Source organism: Emydura macquarii, unplaced genomic scaffold, assembly GCF_026122565.2.
Source record: "Emydura macquarii macquarii isolate MOO-44397 ecotype Brisbane River unplaced genomic scaffold, CSIRO-AGI_Emac_v2 contig_1043, whole genome shotgun sequence".
In the NCBI taxonomy this organism is placed as follows: domain Eukaryota; kingdom Metazoa; phylum Chordata; order Testudines; family Chelidae; genus Emydura; species Emydura macquarii.
The window spans coordinates 18479765-18498260 of NW_027131180.1; the positions used below are offsets into that span (position 1 = coordinate 18479765).

General features: G+C 38.7%; 1 protein-coding gene across 1 annotated transcript in view; it reads left to right on the plus strand.

Moving 5' to 3' along the window:
• LOC137151031 (cell adhesion molecule DSCAM) overlaps positions 1-13930 on the plus strand; it is a 323665-nt gene extending 309735 nt beyond the window's left edge. Inside the window, exon 12 of the mRNA XM_067545225.1 lies at positions 13747-13930. Within this exon, the coding sequence (XP_067401326.1) occupies positions 13747-13763 (17 nt within the window). The 3' untranslated portion in view covers positions 13764-13930. The remainder of the gene's footprint in view (positions 1-13746) is intronic.
• Positions 13931-18496: the final 4566 nt, after the last annotated feature.

Here is an 18496-nt window from a genome sequence, read left to right on the forward strand (position 1 = left end):
TTTAATTCCTAACTAGAGAGTGTATAATATGATAAAACAAGTTTGTAAGAATTTCTTCTAATGGGAGCCAAGCTTCTGTATAAAACATAGGAAGTAATCTGCGGTATGTTCCTATTTAAATCACCAGCCTGACCCTTCCTAAATTCATCATTTGTTGCATGCCAGCATGGAGACTGCTGACATTTAGTATGAACAACAAAACCCTTCCAGTAAGTCCTGTCTACCAATAAAATCACTTCATTCATGTTCCTCTCAAATACTCTTCTTGACAATTTGCATTATACATCATTAATACATAAACTTAAAGCTGTACCCTACAGTCAGACTCATGCATCCTTCCAGAATGAATGTATTAATCACAGATAATACTTATCATGCTAACTTATACCACTTTAAATATTTTAACTAAACCCTGCCAAAGAATTGTGACAGGAGCTCAGAGCAAACGGGGAAAAAAAGCCCATGATAGGCAGCATTATCCAGTGGCTAGGGCCCTGGGGAGGGAGCCAGAGGTTCTAGTCCCAGCTCTACCTGTGACCTTGGGTAAATTACTTCTCCTCTTTGTGTCTGTTTTCCTTCCCACCATTTATGTGTCAAGCCTATTTAAATTGTAAGCTCTTCACACCCAGAGTTGTCTTTCACAGTCTTTCACTGTGTTTGTACAGCACCTGGCACAGTGGGGCCCTCATCTCAGTTGGGGGTCTAGGTGCCACTGCAATACACATAAATTATGATGATAAAATAAAAAACATAAAGAAGATCACATGGAGGCTTATATAAGGACACTCTGAGTCCTGTGAAAATATTTCACCCACTGTTGGAAGGTAGCACACTACCATATCACTGAGACATTGCAGTATTTATTTGTGAAAAACAAACATACAGAAAAGTAAACCTGGCCTCCTTTGTGAGTTTCTGGGCAATGAAAAAGTGAGACTGTATAGTTCAGTGACTTAAACATCTCATCAGAACAATGGAGTAAGTAAAGACATAAAATAATAAAAAATGAATGCAGTTAAATTGAAAGCAGCATATACACCAAAAAGTGCCTTTTTTTCTTGAGGTACCCAACTGCCTTACCTTTTTCCACCCCACCCTACCAGCCAAGGGATGCATATATCTTTGTTAAAATATGTAGGAGTAAACAAACTATTGGGAGCCTCTGTTCTAATTACCAGATAAATGTTGATGGATTGTAGTACAAGCTATACTTTTTTTTTTTTAATGCAGTCTGGGAGAAACTATAGAAAAGCTATGGTAAATCTTGAAAACATGAAAAGGTTCCCTAGACACAAATACTCACTCTTGTTAGTATAACAGGCCCCCTTTTATCCTAATGAGGTCCTCCCACTATGAGAAATGAACACGCTCTGAGTGCTGTTTGCTGCCTCTTCAGACCATCAGCACAGCTTTGATTTAAGGACTTGCACTTTAATCACCCATCATGTGTCATTACCCCGACAGGCGGCAGCAGCCGCAAGATACAAGCTCCAGTAAATTGCACTGAAAGTCGCTGAAGCGACCCTTTGTTGATTTTTTTTTACAGCTATTCAATGGCAGATCAGCCCTCATAACAACACAATGCCTGTGGCTACAGGGTGAAATTAAACGTGAAGTATGTTCAAGGTAGCTGGTAGAAAGCTGGAATATCCCTTTTTTCTGTAGATTTGAATGCTTTTTTCTCGTTTCACTAATGCCAAGCCTGTGGCAATTGGCTGAAATGACTGCTATATCTCATCAGATAATTGCCAAATGCACTACAGTACAAATATTAGTGCTTTTGTATGCAAATCATTACATTACTATCATTTTTTTTAAAGAAGGGATTGAAAATTTGCTCTCTTTTTAAAAGAAAGAACCCTGTTGTAACTGGCCATGCGAGGAAAAAACGTAGCAGCACAGGAGACTAGCTGCACGAGCAATGCCTCTAGCAAGAAGATGAGACAAAGTTTCTCACACAAATGCATATATAGATAAGTACATATTGACCTACAATATCTATTTTATCTAGATAAACGGCATCACGCTCATTATCTTTTTTTGTAGACAGTAGTCTCTCCAAGCCCTATGGTGCTTGCATAACAAAATTAAGTATGAAGTATATCTGGATTTTTTTTAATACTTGCATAGAAAACATTCAGCTGAGACTTGAATTCTATTTTCAGAAGTGTTCTGCTGTCGGAGGTGTCATAAGGGATGTATAATATTAAGGCATTGTTGCAGAGGTGATCAACTTAGTAAAGTCATTACCCATTTCCTCCTTTAAATCCTTCCTTCACACTGACTTTTGCTATGAGGCCTGCAAGAAACCAGCCAATTACTACTGGATAGTCCGAGGGGGATGGTATAGTATAGCCAATATTCTATTTCTTTATATTTAAAATATATAAATAATAGCTATAGATGAAAAATGTATAAAACAACAGGTATTTTGACAGGGTCCCTCTTCCCTGCCCTTGGTATTTGTTTTTTTTTTTTCCTATTGAATTGTAACTTTTTTGGGAAACAGGATGGTGGCTCTGATCCTGCAGTAAGCGTCCGGACAGAGCCCCATTGAAGTCAATGGAACTGTGTGCATGCAAAAGTCTGCTCAGCAGAGCTCATTGCCGGGTCAGGATCTGTGTCTCCTATGTATATGGACAGCACCTAGAACATTATGGGTGGGACCAGAATAAATAATAGTAAAATATTTCCATTTTTGCCATTGATGCTCCGGTACTACAGTGATGGCTATTAGATAGAAAAATATCCAGTTCATATTCCCCTTGATCAATCTTATAAACCTTTTGTGATGATAGGAGTGGAATTAAAAATGGATATTTAAAATATAAGATACAGTAGAGTTAGTGAAAGGGGCAGCATTCCCAGCTTAGAGAACAGTTCACCTGTCACAACAGTGCAATTCCTATGCAAGAGGGGAAAATTAATCCAATGTATGTTATAGATGACTGGTTGAAATATAGAGCTTCTCTCTTTCTTTTTTTCTCTTTCTCCTCCCAATATTCAAGTCTAATTCATTTGTCATTGAAATGCAATGTCGGCGGCACTAGAATATAATGGAATATAAAGTAAGCTGGCTAAGAGGAATACTTTAATCTTGGAAGGCTTCCATCTTACAAGAAGTGTATTGGAAATTGTCCTCACTTATCATTTGGGGGGGGGGGGGGGGTGAAAGAGAGAATTTAAAACAAAATTATTCAGTTTAGATGTATCTTCACATGAAGCCTGCATGTAGATTTCTGGAATAAGGTATGTTTTTCTAAATAGGTTTTTAAGCAAATATATGACAACTAGCTTAACAGAATTTCACTATTATTTGTACTTGCTTACTGCGCTGTTGCAATATATTTGGAGAGAGCTCTGTATTTTTCTACCCTACCCATTTAATGACCCAGATCAGATTTTGTTACTCCATTGTTGCACTTTTCAGAGTTACACAAGGTGTCTGGTGTGGATCATTATCACCTGCCTACAGCATGAGAGAGCCTTGTGTGTGCTCACCAGAGGAGACCCTCCCCAATGACTGTTGGCAATACAGCCGCTCCTATCTGGTTTCCAGAAGCCCCACTCTTTCCTAATTCAGACTGGCAATTTACATATCCCACTTTGTTACCCTACAGTGCGCAGGTCCTTATCTTCTGGACACCCACCACATACACCAATCGGCTGCCTCCATGAAAGCAGTGGATCCCGGCTCACTAGTCTCTTAGCCCAAGGCCCTTAGCCATGTCTATAGTAAAACCAAGTTGAAGTTTATTTAACAGAGCTTGAGACAGAGATTCAAATAAAAGCAAGTAAAAAGGTTTGGAACTAAGGTTCCAGGTAAAAGAAAAATATAAAACACAGTCTATAACCTATACTTCTTAACAAATTACTTTCCTGTCTAATAAGGTACTTCTTACCCAATGGTCAATCCCTACAGCTCTTGTCCAGTTTAGAAAACTGGGATCCACCTTTCATGAGACGCCCCCCTTGGCAGAGTCTCTCGATGACAACTTGTGCTCTCTCGTCATTTCTTCTATGGTAACAGACTATTGTCTCTTACCCTTTGCCTTTGTAAATCCTCAAGTCTGCACCTCATCCAGATAGTAAAAATAGGGCTGGCTCCACAGATGTTCATTGTTTTCAAGGTTGTTGAAGTTAGCCCTGAGACCCATCTCACTTTGACCCTTCTCACCTCACGTGACACATTTCACTTCAACAGTTTTGAAATATAATTGTGATGCTAGGCCCGAAAAAGCCAAGCAACTTTGCAAGTTACATGGCCCAACTCTGACCTTTCAAGATATATTATAGGAAAATACAATGATAGTGCGGGTCATTGCTTATAAGTAGACTAGAACTTTGATATGCAAGTGTATTGTTGGTAGTTGTTTGATGTTGTTTATGTATCTAGTGTTAGAGGTTAGCAATGTAGATAAACTGCTTTCCTGTCTGTCACTGTTCTATTAAGAGTTCAAAAGGACCATATGAACATTTAGATAGAACTTTGAATGTAACAATACTATTGTTTGTATTTCTCTTTGAAGTTTAAGTAGTAAATACCTGTAAATGGTTGTAAATGGCCAATTACCTTGGGCTAAAGTAACTAGTTACCAGCGTGCACAGGACATAGGAGATGATACATCAGAGCCCCATGTAATCATATATTAATTGTTCAAGGAGACACCTTCTGTCAAGAAAATATCGGTCAGCCTGCATCAATCTATAAAAGACTCTAGTGGACTGATCCTTTTTATCTCAAATCTGTCAAAGCTTGTCAGGGAAAGTTTGGATCGCAAGATTGAGATCCCAGCACCAGCCTGGAATCACCCTGCTAATTCTCATGGGAGAATTTGAACAAACTCTGCACATGGACTATTTAGTCTTCATTTCTCTGGACTGGATTTCTAACAAAGAAGCTCTAAACAAAGACGGATGACCTCCAAACTGTTTGGGTAATTTTAGAGATTTTGCAATTTGAGAACTTTGCAATTCAGTTATCATTTCTACTTTGAAACTGACCTAAGAGCTTTATTTTCATCTGTGTATGTATAGTGACCTTTTAAAAATTACTCTATTTCCTTTTTTTAAAGAAAAATATTAGTTTAGTTAATAAGCATTGACTTTAAGCATGTATTTGGGTAAGATCTGACCTATTCATTGACCTGTTCGGTAATGTGTCCGATCCTCTGGGATTGGTAGAACTTTTTTACATATGATGGATAAAGATTTTCAGTAATCGCCTTGGCTGCCTGGGTGCTAGCCAAATGGCTGGATAGTTTTAAGGGAACTTTGTTCTGTCTATTGAATAACCAGTGAGGCCATCAGAACCTGTTTGTTGCTGGCTTGCTATATCTTATGGAAGAAAAACCACCAGTATTTTAGGGCTTTGCCTGCCCCATTCTTTGCAATTTGCCCTGTTTAAAAGCTATCTCAGCATGGCTCCCCTGAAAGCCAACATCACAATAATATTCTACATATTACGTCTTTTAAACTATTTCCCACACAAACATCTCACAGTAACCATGACAGTCAGCTGATTTGTAGCTTTCGGCAGCAATCACACATGAACCCTTTGGTGAAATACTGAGAAGATGGTCAGACAGAGGGGTAATATACTGGCCTGGGTATGCGTGGGCATGTCTGTGTCACATTTCTTGTCTCTCCACATAAGAATTTTTTTAAAATATATTTATCCTAAGAAGCAGGTGTGAAACCTCTCCCATCCCCCCGTTAAGAAAATAGATGCCACATTTTTTAATCACTCTAATATCTGTAAAAGCATCCAGGACTAGGATTTAGGTACTTTCTGTTCACACTATAGGCCATCTTTTTAACCTTACTCTTCTTTATATTTTCTTATCAACCTGCAAACTGAGGGCACAAATACCTGCAGGTACAAATGAGCTTCTTCAGATGTCAAAGTACTTGTTTGCATGCACTGTTCAGGTACCTAGAAGTCTGAATATATTAAAAAATGCACTGCTTCATTGCATAAAAATGTAGGCCTTCTCAAGCCTAGGACTATCTTGGGTCCCACATAGCCTTGCCCTTTCCCCTACCCCTATGAGTTTGGGGGAAGAAAAAACTCCAAGGGCCAAGTCAGCTGGAGAACCAGAGACTCCCACAGCAGGAATTGACACAGTTGCCACTATAGCAGGTGGGATGATAAAGCCCACTTAGGGGATCCCTCCCAAGAGTGCCTTGGACCTAGAGCTATATAAGTGAGGACCCCTCCTCCCATATCTAGAAGACAGCACTCCACACCAAGAGGAGGAGGTGAGGACCTGATGAATCATTATCATTGTATACTAGCCTCAACAATTGACACACTGGCCCCAAATGTCCCCTTCCTCTCAATCACCCATATAGACCTTCTTGGTTTTCTGGCATGCTGTGCTGGATGATGAGAGAGGGTAGAAACTCAAGCACTGATGGTGGAAAACAAAGACTGATACACACAAAATAAAACAAAGAATTCCTTCAAGACTTTGCTGAGGTTGTATTACAAGCCAAGAGAAACTTCTTGTCAGTCTCCATTGAAACTGCCAATCTCACCTCAAGGAGCTATCCAGGGTTGTAAACCATCTCATCAATCCTGAATGCCTACTACCTGCCTCAGAATCAAGCATGAAGTGCTGCAAAGAGCTATCATCCTTCTTTGCTAAAAAGATCATTCACATTTGGGAAGATCCTGTACATTCTCAAACAGCATGGATCTGCCCCACCTATACTCACCAACCAACAGCCCATCTGCATTCCCAAAGTTCAGTACATTCACTCATCAAGAAGTTCTGAACTCCCTAAGGGAGACTCAAACCAAGACTTGCAAATCCAACTCATGCCCTTCCTGGCTTATGAAAGAGAGCCATAAGCATCTGGTACAATTCCTGACTGAAATAGCCAATGCCTCATTCAGAGAAGGAATCTTCCTTCCCCCCTTCAAATATGCAATAATCTGACCAACAATGAATATACCTACCCTGGATACATTGGCTCTAGCCAACTGCCACCCAGTGTGAAACCTTCCATTCCTGAGCAAGTTCATAGAGAAGTTACTGAAACTCCAACTACAAGCTTATTTAATTGAAGTTAATATTCTAGACCCAGCACAATCTGGATTCAGGCCAGGAGGTGAAAGTGAAACTGCTATAGTGGTACTGATAGATGATCTCCTGTCAATGGATAGAAGACAGATATCCATTCTCATCCTCCTGGTCCTATCTGCAGCATTTGACACTGTTGACCATGAGATAATGCTGTCCTACCTGAGACAGGTGGCAAGAGTCCAGGGTAGTGCACTAAATGTTTGAGTTCTTCCTGGAGGAATGCACTCAAGAGTAATGATGGGAAACTGGACCTCCATCACTACATCCCTCCATTGCCTAGTCCCACAAAGATCAATTCTCTCTCTGGTCCTTTTCAACATCTACATGCAGTCACTAGGTGAACTGGTCAGATGCAAGTGTTCAAGTGCCATCAATATGCAGATGACACACAGCTCTACCTATTTTTCATCACATATGACCATCCCACTATCCCCAAGATGTCTCAGTGCTTGCAGTAGGTCGACTCATGAATAAAGAACTGCTGACTGAAGCTGAACTTGAGCAAGATAGAGGTTATACTGGTGGGCAGAGGAAAATATTTTGACAAGTTTGCAGCCATGGGTACATATCCATAATTGATCAATTCAATCCATAGTTTAGGAGGCTCCTGGATTCATCACTGAGGCTGAGCCCCCACATAAGAGCATCTGCAAGCATTGCTTCTGTTCCATCCTGGAAGATGATGACATGGCTTTAATTGTTCATACCTTCATCACCTCCTGTCTGGACTACAACAATGTGATACACCTGTGTATGAAACCTTCAGTTCTTAGGGAACTCCAACTAGTACAAAATGCTGCAGTATGTCTCCACAGCAACACAGGCTGCCATGAGCACATAAAACTTGTCCTCTGCTCTCTACACTACCTTCACATAGAATATTGAGTAAAGTTCAAGTCTCAGTTGTTATCTTCAAGATGTTCCATGGCTTGACCCCAGGATCTAAAAGATCGACTAAGGTTCCATAATAACTTTTCTCCTCTGGCACAATAGAACTCTCAGTGATAAGGGTACACATCTGTGCATTTCTTTGGCCTTGCCTTCTCTAACAGAAATTCATAGTAACATGTAAACAAAAACAAATAAATAAAAAAAAACCTTCCAAAACAAAATACTACACTGCACACACTTCTCCCCCTGGGGAGAAGATGAGAGAACAAACAACATATGACAGATGTGTAGCTTTGTTATGTAATGCACTACTGCAAGGTGCTCAGATACTATGATAATGAGCATAGTATTCATTAGAACCTATATAGAATACAGCATCCAGGGGACCAGGCTCTAACTCAGGCCTGTGGGCTTCCAGAAGAAGAAACTCCAAGGGCAGAGGCAGGCCAGAAGCTACAAGCTGACTGACAGCAGCATGTACACCTTCCACTCTGTACACTGGTGATGTCATCTGATTCCCACTTCATATATTTAATTTTAACCTAAACCGCCAGTATGGAAAGCAAAGATGTTCCTCAAATACTCAGAGCATTAATAGGTGTAAACAAAGCTGAGAGAGAGGAGACAGCACTCACCATGACCCGTTCTCTCCCCTGCTTCCACAAATTAATCATCCCAAAATGTATATTCACCACTACTTGTCTGTTTGCCACCTCACCGTAGCTGGGCTCAACTCCCATGCTGACAAGTTTTCTTGATTGGCTCATCAGGGCTCAGTGCTGAGTCTCACTAGTGATTCAAAGAAGCTGGGAGACAGCATCAAAGAATGAGAGTAGATGGTGGATCTGAGGAGCTCTACTGGGTACTTTACGTGGAAGTACTTGATATGGCAAATAAGATGGATAAGTCATAAAATACATAGAAATATGAAAACTGCATTATAGGAACTATGGTATGGGCATGTATATGGGTGTCATTTGGGGCTTTTAGAGGCCATGGTTTGTTTACAAAGGGGATCTGAAAAGAAGGTGAGATGCCATAACCCAAATTTCAGAAGAGAGTGATATAAGTATTCATATTTTATCCAAGAAACTCTTCTTTGTGCAGACCACACCTTCAAAAATGTAGACACTTTCAAACAATATTTTTCTCTCTGTTTACTTAAACCAGGAAGCCATGGGAGCAACAAAGAGATTTTAAAGTCCCCTCAAAGTCAAAAGGTTAATGCAGCCTTAAATATGGAGTTGTTCCATGCCACCAAAATATTCTGTTAAAACAATTTTCTGGTAGTTTCATTTTTATTCACTACGTGATAGGAAGTATAGACTAATATACAGTACATATGCACACATGTCGTCTGTGACTCTGATTAGTTTACATGCAGTCTGATGGGTTTTGTTTACTATTGTATATACACCTGTAAACAAATCCATTTTTCCCTACACATTCATCTTATTTGGTGGCCAACCCGTGCAGTACATAACGCTATGGAGTTTTCATTTTTCTCTCTTATCAAATCAACCACATTTCTTGAATAATGTTTAAAAATATACATGCAACTTTGAATAGACATTTTCTTTGATGATGAAGCATATGTAACTTACTTTCCTAATGCAGAAGGAGTGGGTGTGTGTTGATGCCCAGCAGAATATAAATTCCCATTATAGGAAATAAATGCATGATTCATCATCATTTATTTTTGTATTTGCAGTTCATCAGGAGTTGGGGCTAAATTTGGTAACGGAAAATGAATATGCTTAAATCAATGATAAATTCTGTTCTTTTAAAGAGGATACTGTAAAGCTGATAGTGAGATACCAATCAGTTTACCAGCCGTATATAATACATGTGACTATGTTCCTGCTCAGAAGTGTTAATGATTTCATCCCTATTTTTAGAAAATGAACATTTTTTCTTTTTAGTTTTTCTTCTTCCTACTTATTATAGTGTTAATGTGAGGTTGTTTCCTATTTATAAAGTTATAAGCATCTACCAACTTGAGTACACTCTGCGGCCAAGGTGCACCAGGATAGGGACGTTGCTCATAACTTTCCTCATTTTTCTCCTACCCTCCCTCTTTTGGTCTGTCCATAGCCCACCAAGCCACTTTCTTTCCTACAGATCATTAGGCCTCTTCTCAGTAAATTTTTTATTACAGTATGTTTGAAAACTCAACTACGAGGCAGAAGCTGGTATTCTCAAATGACAAACAAATAGCAAAAGTGCAAGTTTATCAATTATAATATACTTATATCGGTGACCCTAAGAGCATCCAAGTTTCAGAGGCCAAAGGACTCACTGGTATCAGGTAATGAATTTCAGCTGGCCTAACCAATTCAGTGTACTCCAATTCACTATGATTATAATTTGTAGCTAAAAGGTGTCGTGTAATATATCATTGGAAAACTAATAACTCACTGATCATTAATATTATTCTGTAATGTACGTACACAGTGTATATAAAGAATTATGGATCTATGCTGGAATTATGACTAAAGTATGTTTAAACAAGGTACGTCGGGGGAATTGGCAAACAGATATGCCCTAGCCAAAAGAATGTGCATTTGCTTCTCTGGCTTGCCCAGTCATCAGGAAGAGACAATGAAGATCTATTTACATATTAGGTAAACAAAGCTAACCAGTGGGGTGGAGACAGCTTCCAACAGAGAAGAGAAACTTTATCTGGGCTATAAACACAGGGGATTTGAACCTCAAGTAATAACCAATTGAATCAACTGATTATATACAATACTACTGTATTATAAATGTTTATCAAATGAGGTGTTTTATGAAGGCCTTTGACACATTGATGATTAATATCATGGTAAAATGTATGTATTGATACTATACAAAGAGTTATGGATACTCATTGATATTAGGCTTTACAGTCTGTTTCCAAACAAAGAGAGAAACAAGTCTCTCCCAGACAGGAGGGACTGTCACAGCTATTTACCTGTCTCCTATATAAATTAAACATGATGGAATCAAAACAATGGAAGCCCCATTTGCATACTAGGGAATGGGAAGCCCACAGGAAGGGGAAAAAAAACATGAGGTCATCCTGTCTCTTGAAACAAAGTCATTGAACTTTGGAAGATATAAGCAAGGACAGAAACCATTGTTGTCATTCATCTGTAAACAGATGCAAGAGGCCAGAGTTCTTGCAAGCTGAGAAAGATGGGTCCTTCTACTAAGGGGGGGGTTGAAGTCTCTGAAGACTGAATATAGATGAGAAACCTGTTCAGGCAAAGATCTTTCACCTAGGAAGACAAGTGAAACCAGCCCTTTGTGCTTCTGTGGAAGGTCCTGACGGAAAGTCAGCAACAGCTGGGAAGAAGAGAGATTAGTCAGAAATCTACCTGGAACACAGACTGTAGCTGGTTAAATCTTAGCCACTAGAAAGCGTATTTTGTTTTGTTTTACATATAACTCTTTCTATCTTCATTCCTTGTACTTAAACTCACTTATCCTGTGTATATTTTGTTAATACATTTATTTTATTTTTACTATAAACCTACTCAGTGCAGTCTTTGAAGTGAAGGGTGTACTTACCCTAATTAGGCTAATAAGATGTGTCTTTAAAGGAGCAATTAACCTTATTATCTCTCTGAGTGGTCAAGGTGAGGGCTGGATACTTCAGGGCACACAGTTTTGGGGAAATTTGGGAATAGAAGTGTGTTGGTGTCAACTTGCTGGTTATCATTGCCGAAGCTGATGGAAGCCAGAGTGGGACTGTGGGGTTGTAAACAGGCTGCTGGTGTCAGAGCTGCTGAACCAGGGCTGTCTATCACACAGACACTCAGGGTGTAACCTGCATGCTTGCAGGCTGACTGGGGGCATCCCAGGCTGGAAGCTACAGCAGCCAAGCACTATAAGACACCCAGTGTTGCAGGGCAAGATGTGAAATAACCCCTTACTGGTCCAGATTGCACCCTGAAATGTGACAGTGTCCCATCTAAGTGTCCCATCTAAGAACTTTGAATGGGCAATCTACAACAGATATCTTGATTTTCTTTCGTCTTTCTCCTCGAACCCCTTCAGCCTGAATTCTGCTCCCTGAACTTTACTGAAACTGCTCTTACCAAAGCCTAAGCAACCTCTTCCTAACTAAGGCCTCAATATTACAGTGTGCTAACTTCAGTGAGGCATTGTGTGAGCACCGCAGTCTAACCACACCTGATGAATTGCAGGATTTGAGACCTAAATTGGAGAACCTTTTTTCTCTCCTCTTTCTCTTTGATCTCTCTGAAGTTTTTGGTATCATGGATCATTGCCTCCTCAACAACCTATCCTACCTGTCATCTTTGTGAATCTGTTCTCTCTTAATTCTTCTTCTGTCACTCTGCCCTTTGTCCAGAATCTAGTCTGGATGAGGTTCCTCCTTCCTCCACTTCCTATCTGTTGGTATTCTACAAGACTAGCCCTTCCTCCTGCTTTTCTCTCCATCTTATCCCTAGGTGACCTCATCCATTCACACATGTTCAGCCACCATCTCCTTGTTAATTATTAAAAAATCTATACCTGAGCTGTCTTCCCCTCACCTCTCCTATGAAAATGTAAAATTTGCAGAATATTGTTGAATGCAGCAGAAGTTGTGGACAGAGCCTTAAATCATAAATCCATAGTTTTTTCATGCCTACAAGTTCTCCTGTGTTCCTGATAAACTAAGCATGGACATTTTCAGCACAAAATGTTTGCTTCAAAAAGTTATCCATTTTTGAAAATGGGGGTTATTATGGAAGCTGTTTTACTAATCTTGACTATCATTTACCAGGTGCCCACTATATTACTTATAAAAATTAAATTATCTTGCATTCTAGTTCCTTACAAAGAATTTAATTTTAGACTTATTGAACACTGGAAAACTTAAGAGTGTGTTTTAGAAGTTAGGATCTTATATTAGAAAATTTATCCAAGACTGTTATTAAGTGTAAAAAAAAATGCCATTTTCAAGCAAAAGAGAGAAGCACTGAATTCCAAGCAAAAACTATCCTTTGGGAATATATGCAAAGAATATAAATCAGCCCTGAGTACTGAATGATACATACACTCCACATCAGTTACACATATTTTGCTGCCTAATATTCATGTAGCAAAAAAAAATGTAAAGAATGTACAAACTATGCAAACATTGGATTCAAAGAGCATATTTAATTTTAAATACAATATTAAATATCTCTATTAGTCTAAGAGATTCTCATCCAACTGCTTCCAACATTACACGTTTAAGCTTTTTTTTTTTTTTTTTTTGGGTAAAGGAAGCAATTTTGTCTTCAGAGAGAAAAGAACATCATTTTTGTGGTCTTTTGTTTTGTACTTCAAACTGTTATTCAAGAGTTACATGGTAGCTGTGATCATATCTTTCTATGAAAATCCTATGATTATTCAGTATAAATAGCATGTGTGTATCCTATAATAATCACAGTAAAAGCAAAGGTTAAATATACAGTTTGGAGACTCACTAAAGGTACAGAAGATGCAGGACTAAAGGAGGATTGCATATTAGGTCAAAGATCCCTGCAGACAAGTGAATTTCTGGCATTTTGTTTCCCAGATGGCCACTTGCTGTGAGTTCATCATGTACAGTAATTCACAAGGAAGCACTTGCAAATGGTTAGTAAAGTACAGTTGTTTTCAGCAGCCTAAATAGATTTGCTCTGCGGGAAATTGTTTTTCTTTAGCCTGAATTGTATACTTAAACAAAGATTTCATCTCAGCATCAGGGGCTGAATGATCATTAAAGTTTTCTTTTTCCTTTCTTCAGATATTTTCTGTGTGTGATGCCAGTATGAACCATAATCTGTTGCCTGGATGTTTCTTTGAAAGCAAGGACAGTCTTTGGAACTGTCCATTTATAACAATGGCTGTTACCTTTAAACTGTTGTAAGAATGTCTTTGTGATACACAATCGATCATAAAGAACTAAAGAAGTGTGTTTTAATTTTTAAATAAATCTCTTTAGGGGAATACTGGGTTAAGTAATGAATTATAAATCTTGTCAAACCAAGAGCCATGATTAGCTAATGAAAGAACTCACAGTATTGGCCCAATCTCTTAAAAAAAATAGTCTAGGTTATTTGTATCTTTCTCGATCAGGCCACAGAATAATTAACAGGTTCTACACTGACTTTTTTCTCTTTTACATCATATGGTGGAATATTTGAGTATTTTCATTTAACCATGAAAGATTGTTGTCTTGACAGTAATGGGTTACTTTGTAAAATTCATTTTGCTTCCCACCGTGTTATTTATTTAATGTTTAGCTTCCATCTGGCAAATGCAAGGGTAGCCCACAGGGATGTAGTCTCAGATTAATATGTGGGGATGTATATGCATAAAATACTCTGATTCTTCAGGATGAGAATAAACACCAAAGTCTTTACTCTTTAGTTGAAGAGAAGATTGCTGTTATTGAATGATAGGATAATACTTTCTTTACCTTATGGGATTTCTGTAAGAGTTCCAGTACTGGTTTGAGCTTCTGAAACATTATTACTCACTCAGCTTTGAAAAGATTAGGTAATAGTGTTAATTGATCTTTTACAACTTCAGATATTATTTAGGGATTTAGGTCGCTTATAAACAACAACATCAATTGTGGACAACTAGTTGGAAATCTAAATATGTCCATCTCTGTGGGCAAAGTGTGTGAATGTCATTAACATTATGCAATTGTTGTAACTATTATTGTATTTGTGTGTCTTCTCCATGCTATGTCCCATCACACAAGTTGATGCAGTATAATTTGCGCAATGAACTTGCACAGTATAGTTAAGACTGGCAGTTTCTACATCACACCCTGTTTTAATATTTCCGTGCTTAGTTTTGCAGAATGTCACATGGTGTCATTATCCATTAAAACATACAACCTACAACATACAAAAACTAGTGAGCTCCCGTTCCCCTTTTGATATCCTTTAAACACTGGCCACAGTCAAAAACAGTTTAGAGAAGGGACAGAAAAGTGAACAAAAAGAGGTACAAATATGGTCAGATGATATTGGGAGTCAGATTTCATAAACATAGTTATGTATATTTTTTCCACTACTTGCCCATTTCTAATTTAGCTTTTGCATAGCATGGCCATCCATCATATAGTTTTGTCCATTTTGATACTGGTGGCAATTTCTACTCAGAAGCCCTGAACAGCTAAAGAACTTACATAGATTCTGAGAAAAGTTTTTAAGGCCATATGGGGAAGCTTGCCTTCCCTATGCATGGCTTTCATATTTATGAGCATTAAATTTAATCTTCAAGGCTACAATTTTTTTAAAATGGGTTCTTAAGTCTATATTTATATGCCTATATTCTGTATAGGTTGATTTTCAAAAATGTTTCCAGTGACTTCAGTGAGAGCTGATTAATTCTCACCAATTTGAAGAGCTGGACATTTATTTAGGAGCCTAAGCTTAGGCACCATTTTTTAAAATCTTGGCCTAAACTTTTAAGAAAAAATAAACAATGATGACTAGTATTTATGATAGTATTATATACTGTATACCATATGCAGTGTTGTTGTAGTCATGTTGGTCCCAGGATATTAGAGATAGGATGGGTGAGATAATATCTTTATTGGACCAACTTTCTGTTGGTGAGAGAGACAGAAACTTTTCAGCTTACACACAACTGATGAAGAGCTCTCTATAATTCAATAGCTTGTCTCTCTCACCTACAGAAGTTGGTCTAATAAAAGATATTACCTCACCCATCTTGTCACTGTATGCCATACTCTGTAATGACATGTAATCAAACACTATTATGGTTGGAATTATGTAGAGTAAATGTTGTATTAATCTTTAGTGGCAGAAATTCCAAAGTGCTTGTTGTTGGCCTAACTCCACTCCCACTGAAAAAAAGAGTAAAGCTCCCATTGATTTCAATGAGAGTGGCATTAGGCCAATATTGTGAGCACTTTTTAATCCCATCCCCATTTTGAAAGTCTGTTGTATTAGTTAAATTACATACATAAGTCATAGTCAACCATATAAAAAAAATGTGTCAGGTAATTAATGAGTAAAGGAAAAGTAGTCCATTGAGGTGTAGCTACATTGGAAAGAAACAAACAAAACAAAACAAAAAGAAGAGAGAGCAAAGGAATTAAAATAATTTAAACATCTTTTCGGAGACAGAATTGAGCTCTAAATATAAACCTGTAATGGAAAATGGAAAGATTTGAAGTTCCTAATGGAATTTGTTACTTGCCTTTATAACTGTAGAAAGAAAATCTGAGAAACAAGGTGGGTGAGGTAATATCTTTTATTGGACCAACTTCTGTTGGTGAGAGAGACAAGCTTTTTAATTTACACAGAGCTCTTGTTCAGGTTTCGTCTACACTGGCCGGGTTGGTCGATGGGAGATACTCAAGCTACATAATGTATCTTGCATATCTCCTGTCGACATACTTATGTTGACATGCCATGGTGTCTTCACGGCACCTTACTCCTTTTGGGGAGGTGGACTAATTGAGGCGACCAGAAAGTGCTCTCTGATTGCCTGAGCAGGTCTACACAAACCTGCTCAATCAATGGCACTTCATCAATCCTTGCTACTGCAGCAATGTAGACATACCCTCAGAATGTCACAGCTAAATACAAGGTGGACCAGGTGGTTTAGCATAAATAGTTTACACATGTTTCAAGGGATCATTCAAGGTTAAGTGGCTTGTTAATACCCCTTCAGTCATAAGGGAGAAAGGAAGAAGGGAGGAAGGCAGTTGGGAGGGGTTGTTAGTGTGTTATAGATTGTTGTAATAAGCCATAAATTTGTTGTCTCTATTCAGTCCATAATTTTTAGTGTCTAGCAAAGTTATGAATTTAAGCTTCCTGGTTTATCTTTTGAAAGTGTTGTGCAAGTTTCCTTTGAGGATGAGACTGGTAAGTCAGATATAGAGTGATCAGTTTGTGAAAAGTGTTCGCACACAAGTAATAATGGTGTTCTTGTCTTTTGTCATTTTCCTGTGTGAGTTCATTTGAGAGTGCAGTGATTGTCTGGTTTCACCTCCATAGTTGTTATTGGGGCATTGGATGAGGTACACCACATGTTGTCAAGGACACATGTAGGACCCATGGATCTTGAAAGGTGTTTGGGGGTGGGTGTTCATTGTAACAGTGCAGAGTGATCAATGAAGCACTGGAGAGAAATCTGCAGATTTTGAATCTATTGTTCTGGCTGGGTCTGGTGCCACTTTGAGTTGGTGTGTCCTGGTCTGTAGGGAGCTTGATTCTGATGATGAGTTTAGAAAGATTGGAGGGGGCGTTGTTTGAAGGCCATAGCGGGGATTCAGGAAAGATTTCTTTCAGAATAGGGTCTGCATCAAGTATGGTTTGTAGTTGTTTGATGATACTCTAAGGGTTACAGTGTGAGGTGGTAGGTGATACCACCAACTAGAAAGGACTCACACTACAATTTACCCAGGAATTTAAGAATATCATCAAATCCTTCCCCAGACAACTCCAAGAAAAACTCTATAAAATCATCCCCCAAAAACTTACCTCCAGGACCTTCTACATGCTTCCCAAGATACACAAATAAGGGAACCCTGGCAATCCCATCATATGTGGCCACAGCACTCTTATTGAAGGAATATCAGGACTCATAGAAACCATCCTCAAACTACTCATCACACAAAGGGCCATCTTCCTCCAGGACACAACTGATTTCCTCCACAAACTCCTCAACGTTAACAACCTCTCTCAGAACACCATCTTTGCCACCATGGATGTCTCTTCTCTCTACACCAACATCCCTCAGGATGACAGCATAGGTGCCTGCCTCAAATATTTACAAGATAATGGACAACTCTCAAATATCCACCCCAAACACATCACCAAACTCATCCATTTCATCCTTACCCATAACAATTTTACATTCAACAACAAACAGTTTGCTCAAACCATGGGAACAACCATGGATGTGAGGATGGCTCCCAATATGTGTTGTGTGTTACAGATCGTTGTATTGAGCAGTGAAACCAGTGTCTCTGTTAAGTCCATGTTTTTTAGAGTCTAGCATGGTTATGAATTTAAGTTCTCAGGCTCACCTTTTGAAGGTATTGTGCAGATTTCCTTTAAGGATGAGTATTGAAAAATCAGATATAGAGTGATTACTTTGTTAAGCGTTCATCTGTCCTTACTGTCCACTCTATTTCAAGTGATCTCCTAAAACATATGTTAGTGTGTCCTAAGAGTACCCTGATGCTATATGGCAAGGGGCTCTCTGATATTTAGCAGCGTCTCAGCTGGCCTGACTCAGTGTACCCCAACTCACTGATGTCATCATCCTTATCTAAAAGCTAGGTGTAAGGATCATGTGCAAACTGGCAATACGCTGGTGATTAAAATTACTGTGTGGTATATGTCTGAGTGATACATGAAAAATTGTAAATATGCACTGGAAATATGTTCTTAAAATACGTTCAGCAGGTAGGGCTTAAATCACCCCATGCTAGACAAAGGAATGTGTCTTGAATGTATCTCCAGCGTAAATTGAGCAGAGAGAGACAATGAAAGGTAAAC